The 9,414-nt window shown below is 34.1% G+C and overlaps 1 protein-coding gene across 1 annotated transcript; it reads left to right on the top strand.

The window, feature by feature from the left end:
• Positions 1-2,614: 2,614 nt before the first annotated feature.
• Positions 2,615-9,041, top strand: LOC147076548 (uncharacterized). The gene is made up of 3 exons (XM_085941526.1): positions 2,615-2,808; positions 6,374-6,520; positions 7,401-9,041. Exons 1-3 carry the CDS (start codon positions 2,674-2,676, stop codon positions 8,784-8,786), a joined length of 1,668 nt encoding a protein of 555 aa, XP_085797652.1. The 5' UTR covers positions 2,615-2,673; the 3' UTR covers positions 8,787-9,041.
• Positions 9,042-9,414: the final 373 nt, after the last annotated feature.

Genomic DNA, 9,414 nt, shown 5'->3' on the forward strand with positions numbered 1-9,414 from the left:
GGATCCTCTGAGGATGCCATTGTTTAGGCGGTATCAACATGCTGGTGAAAACCCATTTAAATCTGACAATTTAATATGTTTAACTATTTTTTTATACTACGAATGGATTTGTGTCCAAAGATTCGAGAATTTAACTTTCTATATATTGAAATAAACATAATTTGAAAATACCTCATGCAAATTATTATCAAACGAAAATCCTATAGCGAGAAAAGTTCCATGTTCCAAATCAACAATCTAACAAAAAAATAAAATACGAAACACCCCCCAACTAAATGTTTGAGAGTGGGAGACGCTTGGCCTATATCGTTGCTGCCGCCAGACCCCCTCCTCTTCTTTCCGGTCCGTTCGCTACCAGTTGTACCAACCTTCCGTATATTTGTGCACCGGTAGATGAAATTTAATGTTGCCGCCGTAAGAATTAAACGATAGGAATAATTCTCTTGTTCACGCACATCGTGACAAACTTTTGAAGAAATCATCCATGTAGTTTTCGCTCTCGAAGCTCCTTGCTTAAGAAGTACCTAATGTTATTTTATGGAGTCCTCGTCAACAAAATGTATACCTAATAATAATTATTAGTTGTGCTCGGCTTTTAAAATCTGTTGATTTATCGATTTGAAGTGCAATTTTTTCAGCCATTTTCAATTTTGTAATCAATGATCTCAGAATATCACTGGCCATAAATCGTCTATTAGTACGTTCAGCCCCGGCAGGTTTTTATAAAATTACCCCTATTCCCAGACAAATTTGAGTGAAATTGTTTTTTTCTAGTAAATGATATAATCTTAGTTTATTGGGTTATTTGTGGGAATATTTAAATAAAACTTTCAGGAACAATCAAAAACAGTTTAATAATTACGAATTGTGTGATATTTCTGGCAGCAGATGCTTTTGTGAAGAGGAATATCACACTCTTCAAACATGTACCGAGTCTCGCCCTTTTTTTTGTTTTTGGCACATACCTCTCATAGCCTTGTTGGATATGCCTTTTTCTACGTCGCTAGAATCGCCTGTAAGGTATGTCTGGACATGTCTCCAGATAATCTTACAGGCGAATCCAATGTCACATGACGCCTCAAGAGCCAGAGAAGACGAGACATCGGTACCAAAAGACATTAAAGAAATTGAATACTCTACTAAAAAATCTTTAATTGCTAACGTACGACTAGTGTTACATTTAAAAAAAATCAATGAACAGACTGAACGTCAACATTCACTTTTACACCTCGGTCAGCAGTAAACGGTCCAGGTGCTGGAGTGTAGTCTTCTGTTGACCACAGTACAATAACACTGGCACTAAACCTCGCATGTCCTCCTCTGCTGCCTCTGGGACGACTGCCCCTACTTCCTCTTCCACGCTGCCCACCCGCTCGACCTCTGGTTTCTGTCCGAGATGGGCCAGGGAATAGGTCCTCGGGCGTGTCGACTCCTGACACCATACTGGTTTTATCGAGCACCTCTGCAATGCGTTTAATGAAACCGTTGAAGTCGTCCTCAAAGTTGCTCGAGTGGCCGGCGATGAAATCAGAGTGTTATAATAACTCGAATGCATAATCCTGCTCTGAGTCGTCTGTTCCAAAAGGCCTCCATTTCAGCGTGAAAATAGGCTGGAATCAAAACAAATTCCACATTAGTAAACAGAATTTAATTCTTGGGAAACATGTGGCTTTATCAAAATGTTCGATTTTCTTATATAAATTATATTTTGTGTATAAATTATTACCTTGTGATGTACCTATCTGATCAGTCAATTATTTGGATATCAGAGGCAAATCTGTTGGTTTGGATTAGTTGTAAACAACAAAAAAATCGCCATTAGTAAACGAATTTTGAATGGTGGGAAAACACGTGGAATTAACTAAATAGTCGTTCAAACACATATAATTATATAGAATATTTATAATAATTCAATATTCTAAACTTATAAAGTAATATATCGGCACAATATCAAGTATTTGGCAAATAATGCGAACATTCAAACATTGCATTAGTCTATGAACTGTGCTGCGGTGAAATTATTTACGTACCTACAATTTACATGTAACCTGAAACGAGGACATATTATTACGCATTTTGCGATAAAAAAAAATTAAACCGGACACGAACATTGACCCAAAAAAAAGACATATTATCCGGGTAAGATGACCCTGAGAATCCTAGTCTGTGGGATCTGATAAACTGCCATTACAATATGTATTACAATGGGAACATTGTGTATTAAAATAGGTACCTACAATAGTTACGATATCAGGATGTTCAGGCTTTGATTATTATTTAAAATTAAATGTCAATTCTTGAAGCGACTGCGTCGTCTGTTAACCTGAAAACCGAGAATGCTGCCAAAAGTTGTAATGTTAATTATATTCACTCCTTAATTCTACACACTTTATATTAATATGCCGACCCAATGCAACTCATGGTATACCTAGCCCTACGTGTCGTCGTTGGCACAGTTTCCTGATATATTATAATATTAATAATATTTGTATACAAAGTGAATTTCGTTGCTGCGTTAAGATTATAATATATATGGCAATACTATCGGCATGTTTTGTCTATGATAAAGCGCGTCAAAGTGTCACATTGTAAGAACTGTCAAAAGAGTATCATCTGCCACCTGCACGTTTTTGGTCTGCTGCGATAATCCAACGTACGATTTCGATTCCAAAGATGGACGTGAAACGCGAGCCGGATGAATTCGAACTTGATACAGAATGGCAGGTGCCCTTAAACCATCAAATTAACCCTGTGACCAATAATTATATAAAGCAAGAGATTGCCGACGGTGCCAGCATTGCTTTTGAGGTTAGTTTTATAAAGCCTATCGTCTTTTATAGTGACTGTACACGTCCATGGATTAACTTGCAGCAATAGTGGGTATTTTAAGTTTCGACTGTTTGACTCTCCAATCTCATTCTTCAACAGTAATCGAGACGCGATGTTGTCAATTTATGGTATTATTAGTCATAAAAATCGGTTGTCATTAAAATGAGTCGCTGCGTGGTGTACATCGTTTTTTTGCCGGTAAGTTTGCAACTATCGTTCTACTGCGAACAAATCCAACTGTCGCGTGAAAATTCAGAAGCTTCCGAATATTTTTATTTCATGTATGCAATATTGCACCTGAAGGATAGTACAACATGTTTACACGTACATTTTATTGTTATGGCCGTGATAATACGTACTGTCAGCAGTAAATACATACACGTGTAAACGGGGTAGGTAGGTATGCAATGGTGTTTGGTTATGTTTGCGGACATTGTCATTAATTTCGTACACGTATGTATTTCTTTGTAAGCGTTACAAAATTACGCGTACCTAGGTTAACTATATTAAACGTATCCAAATCCTTAAATAAATCCACTATGAACCTCATGGAATTACAAATAATTGGCTTGTGAATTCTTTTTTTCTGTACAAGAAGCTCAAAAAGTTAATAATAATATTTTGACGTTAATTGAAATATTTTTTATGTTCTTATTAATGGAATTTTGATAAAAGCCGATATATATACTGGATTATTTACTGGTTACTGGTTAGGTACTTATATGTAAATGATAATATGTATCTATCGATTGCGCTAAGACAAACATACTGCACTGATCCAATTCATCTGAATGCAGTAACCGATTTTATTTGACATATTCCAACCATTAATTTGGTCAAGGCGGCTCTTGTGGTGCAGTGCGTAATGCACTGGTCTTCTATCCGGGAGCTCTAGATTCGATACCTACCCGGTGAGGATACAATTTGTGATGTTGATGACCTTGTACGAAAAAGCAAAGGCATGGTTATTATTAATAACTACAGAAACATATATATATTTGGTTAGCATTATTTGCAGATGTGTCATAGGTATAGCTATAATTTAATCTTATTTATTGTTTTCTATGGATTTTATCCCACAATTTTCGAGATATTTTAGATTTTATTGGCTTTTATTTTATTGCATGTGATAAGGTCAAGAGAAACCAGCGGTTAAAATGGTATTCAGTTTAATATTTAAAATAATGACATATTTTTATTACGAAAAAGTGAAATAACAAAAGCAAAAAGATAAATATATTAATCATGAAACTCCACATAGAAATCCAACACTTCCTTGTATCCATCTACCTACGTCCTCTCGGTCAGTAGTACAGCTTCGTAAACTAGTGTAAAATGATTTTGCATCCGAGAAGGTATGAGATGAAGCAGTGACTTCAAATCTTTGATTTTAGCCGGTGCAATTGGCTTATCCAAGAGCTACAAAAGTACCAACATATCTTTAAAATTAGGTGTTGTTGTTGCCGATCTTCCTCTTGTCCTAGGACGTAAGTCAACTTTCGTGACATCACTATCAAAATCAGTCTTCAAATTAATAAAATACAGTTCATCAACCAAAAGCATTATTTCCTGATATTAAACCAGTTAACCTTTTGTCTGTCAACACTTAGTTTTCTGTTGACTATGATTTTCTAATTTAGAAGTACCGAAAAAGAAATCTTTTTTCATTTGTTTTACCAACAACGGTTTTTTCTTTCTGCATTTTTTTATTTCACAAATATAATCATCGGGTGTGTAAAACCGCTGTTGGTGTTTTAGTGCACTTTCGATATCATTAAAATCTCTATCGTAGGCAAAAAGCTATGGCCGGAATATAGAAATTTCAATGTTACCAAATTTAATGTTGGATACGACTAAAGTATTGACTATAATCAAAGAGTTAGTTTGATATTCCTGTTCTGGCCGCCGCAGGAGTCTGATCATAAGACTAAGTGACGAACATCAGATGATACTTTTTAATTGAAGTGTTTCATCAAACAAGAACCGATCTCTTGAGAACCATTACCAGCTTTCCCCTCAGGCCATACGTAGCAATAACCTTGGTCTTTCTTAGCACTGTGTACTCCAATGCTATACAACCACAATTGCCTTTTATAAAACACAATATTTGTGGGTATTCTTGGTAATGGCAGAGGTTTTTCCATATCAAAAGTGATAAATTTAATTTCTTTATTTTCTTTAGCCAAAATTATATCACGTTTAAGATAACGTTGACCCTTTTCTGCTAAGGCAATGCGCGTATCGTGCTTTGCTTTAAGATCTGTCATTTTATCTTGGTCCATTTCATTCACAACTTGTATTTTGAGTGTTTCTCATAGATTACAAATATCTTTTTTTAGCATTTTTGTCCTCAGATTAAACGAAGTGTAAAAAATTCTTTTAAATTAAGCAACACTTACTGCGTTTTCTTTTTCCTCGTCTTTGTATAGTTCAAATAACTTTACCAAAGTAATTTCTGGAGGTAGAAACTTTGCCTCGGAGGTTTCTCTACAGTAATGCGATTGTTAGGTACAGGACATTTTATAACGGACCGCGTTACTGTAAGTGGCAATTTATTAAATCCTCCCTGGTTGATTCCTCGCTGATCTTTGAGCGGACCACGTGAAGAACATTTTAAAAGGCACGTGTGAACTCTGCCAGCAGAAATTTGTAATGTCTGACAAAACATCGGACGACAGACTACAGATGAACCTAGTGTGTATGTTCGTGAAAATATTCTAATAGGTAATGCTAATAGTCAGAACGTACCTACTGGTTTTACTACTGGTGTTACTTTGACTGGTTTCTCACTTACTTTTACAGAAATGTAAGCTGTCTGAGAATCATACGATGCTATTTCCCATTTTTTTTTTAAATTCAGACAATCTATCACTTACATTCATATTTTCATTGCACTTTTTTGTGCATTTGCATTTATAATCAATAAACTAAATCTATAATTTTGGCGGGAGCGCAACTGTCAAATTACATAGACGACAATACGTGTATAATGTGACCAGTGTAGAGAATCACGGTTCTGCAGTATGTGTTTATGCCGCCTAGGCTTCAGCAGATTACGTTTTATGTTGTATTTGAAACTGATTGAAATGCAGTAAGCGATCAACTATCTTTGGTTGTTTTCTGTGTAACATGTGTTTCAATATATTCTATCAACAATAGTTATGCTGAAAATAGACAATAGGCTTGGTCATTTTATGCAGATTTTATAAAATGAATATTTGCTTATACTATTAAATGTAGAATATGATCAACTGACTTTGACTGTTTTATGCAGAATACAAAATCATCCATATTTTATCGTAATAGTAACTAGAGTGGTGTGATTGTTTTCTGCTGATCACCGGCACAGTGTCCGGCTTGTATAATCAGCAGAATATTTCTATAGTATTTTATTTCAAGAATATTTTTTTTGCGTCTTGGCTCATTTCAGCAGAATGTAGAGAAAACCTTCTCGCATCTGATCTATATCATATCTCATTTTTTATTTTTTGTGGACTGGCTACTTTCTGCATAACTATGTCCAATTATATATTGTGTTTTTCAGAACCTTCAAACAAGAGACACGGTAAATATAAAATCGGAACCCGAATTTCAGCGAGTGGACATCAAGAAAGAGTTTATTGAAGATACAATTAATTATAAAGATCCTCAACCAAGTTGTTCGTATTCGGAATATAGCCCACTTAAACATGTAAGTAATCTATTTATTTGAACCATGTACGTACTTTACAATATACGTAGAAACATGAAGATATTGTGTTTCTTTCACGTATCTAGTCTATAAAATGAAAGATGACAATAAAACAAATAAATAGTGGATAATATTATCTAGTGACATGATAATTAATTATGCATGCAGGGGCTAAGGGTTCATAGGGACCATCCCCACATCATTATCATGTGAAGAATGCGTAAAAAAACTTCCGATTATTTTATCATTGTCATAATATACCTACTTAATTAAATAAATTAATGAATTATTTCATGTATTTCATCTACCCGTTGCAATTTTAGAGAGTTATTTATTATTGTTATAGATACTAATAAATAAAGCAATAATTGTAAATTATTATGATTGCGCGGTATTAAAATATGCATACTGTACCAAAATGTGGTACCTTCTTTTACTCTACTCACTCTACCCGGTTGAGTTAATGTTATATTTAATTCCCTAAAGTACACTACAACCAACTCAAATCGATATTCTGAAGGATGCCAAACACACTTGCAGGGTGAAACAAAAAACTACTCACTTTGATCATTCAGATCAGAATTTATATTGTACAATGAAAAGTGAACAATACGTAAATTGTCAGGTCGATCGATATCAAATTAATTACTATTATATTAATTAATTATTAATTATTATATTAATTAATTGGATTAGAGCGAACAACTAACAGGACAACGACATGTATCTTAAATCAATGTTTATAAAATTATGTTCGCATCGTTTAGCTCAACTAGTGAATCTGCGTAACTTCAGTGGATGATGCGGATGAAAGTTTAAAAAATGGTTACTTTGTCAAGATCGTGTGGTGCTAATAATTATATTTTAAATGTTTTTATAGGATAACGCAGCAAATCTTAAGTCGTCGGAAGAAGGAAAAATTGATGACATCATACAAATCGACAAACAAGATATTAAAAAAGAACTCGAGGATTTCAACAAGAGTTTTAAAAAAACACGTGGCACTGTTAAACGGAATGTTTCTAAATCATTCCCCGAATTAGTGGCTGTTATAGAGTTGGAAAAAAAATATTTTCATGTTAATAATTTTGTGTGCGGTATATGTGATAATTTTTTTGCATCGTTAGACTTGCTCGAGTTTCACAAAGTGTTGCATAAAAATATAATCCATAACATCACTAATGAGGATGTTAAACAATGTAATCGTAGTAAATGTAATGTCTCTTGTCACACTCCATTTGAAAGCGATGACTGTAATTATTCTAGTGACACGAAAAAATTTAAATTGCTGCATACCGGAGAAAAGCCATTTCAATGTAATCAATGTGATTATTCGTGTAAAACATCTTTCCATATGAAATCACACAAGATGACTCATTCTGGTATAAAGCCATTTAAATGTAATCAATGTAATTACTCATGTATATCATCTGGTAACATGAAACGACACAAAATGACACATACTGGTATGAAGCCATTTAAATGTTATCAGTGTGATTACTCTTGTATTACATCCCGTCATCTGAAAGTACACAAAATGACACATTCTGGTGTAAAGCCATTTAAATGTGACAAATGTGATTATTTTTGTAAAACATCTAGTGACATGAAACGACACAAAATGACACATTCAAGAATAATTCGATTTAAAAATGATCAATGTAATTACTCTTGTATAACATCCCATGACCTGAAGCCCCACAAAATGACCCATTCTCGAGAAAAGCCCATTCAATGTGATCATTGTGATTACTTGTCTATTACACCTAGTCAAATGCGATTACACAAAATGACACATTCTGGTATAAAGCCATTTAAATGTGATCAATGTGATTACTCATGTATAACATCTGGTAACATGAAACGACACAAAATGACACATACTGGTATAAAGCCATTTAATTGTGATCAATGTGAATACGCATGTATAACATCTGGTAACTTGAAATTACATAAAATGACACATTCCGGTAAAAAGCCATTTAAATGTGACAAATGTGATTATTTTTGTAAAAGATCTAGTGACATGAAACGACACAAAATAACACATTCTGGTATAAAAACATTTAAATGTAATCAATGTGATTACTCTTGTAAAATATCTGGTTACATGAAACTACACAAAATGACACATTCTGGTATAAAGCCATTTAAATGTGATCAATGTGATTACTCGTGTAAAACATCTCCTCAGCTAAAATTACATTTAATGATACATACCGGTATAAAGCATTTAAATGTAATCAATGTGAACACGCTTGCATAAAATCTATTAACATGAAATTACAGAAAATGACACATTCTGGTGTAAAGCCATTTAAATGTGCTCATTGTGATTATTCATGTAAAACATCGTTCCACATGAAATCACATAATATGATGACTCATTCTAGTATAAAACCATTTAACTGTGATCAATGTAAATACTCTTGTAAAACATCTAGTGGCATGAGGTACATGGCATTTGAGTTCACTAAAATATGACCTGATCTTTGATATAATAAATAAAAGCTATTTCTTCAAACCCATTGTGTTATTATTTTTCTGTTACATATTATTCCCTACTATTATTTATGAGAAACACAGTAAAATTAGGGGTGCAGTTGTAAATGGCGAATAAATAAGTGTTATTTAAACATTTTGATCAATGATTACTATGGCTACACATTGACTATGAAGAGACGGTTTGGTAATCTTACTGGCCAGCACCTCCATACAGGTCAATTATTGACTGTACATGGTGGCTTTGCTGCGGGCTCCATGAGCTTGGTCTTATTACCCGTTCAACATGTCCTGTGGCGGAGCCTGCATCCTCTGGGAATGTTCTTAAATGTTTACGGAAAGAGAAGAGTTGCTCAAGTCGGTTCAGCCAGTTGCCACAAAAATCAATTTTA

This window comes from Rhyacophila brunnea, unplaced genomic scaffold (assembly GCF_057557595.1).
Source record: "Rhyacophila brunnea isolate RB1 unplaced genomic scaffold, BYU_Rbru_1.0 scaffold_13, whole genome shotgun sequence".
Classification (NCBI taxonomy): Eukaryota; Metazoa; Arthropoda; class Insecta; order Trichoptera; family Rhyacophilidae; genus Rhyacophila; species Rhyacophila brunnea.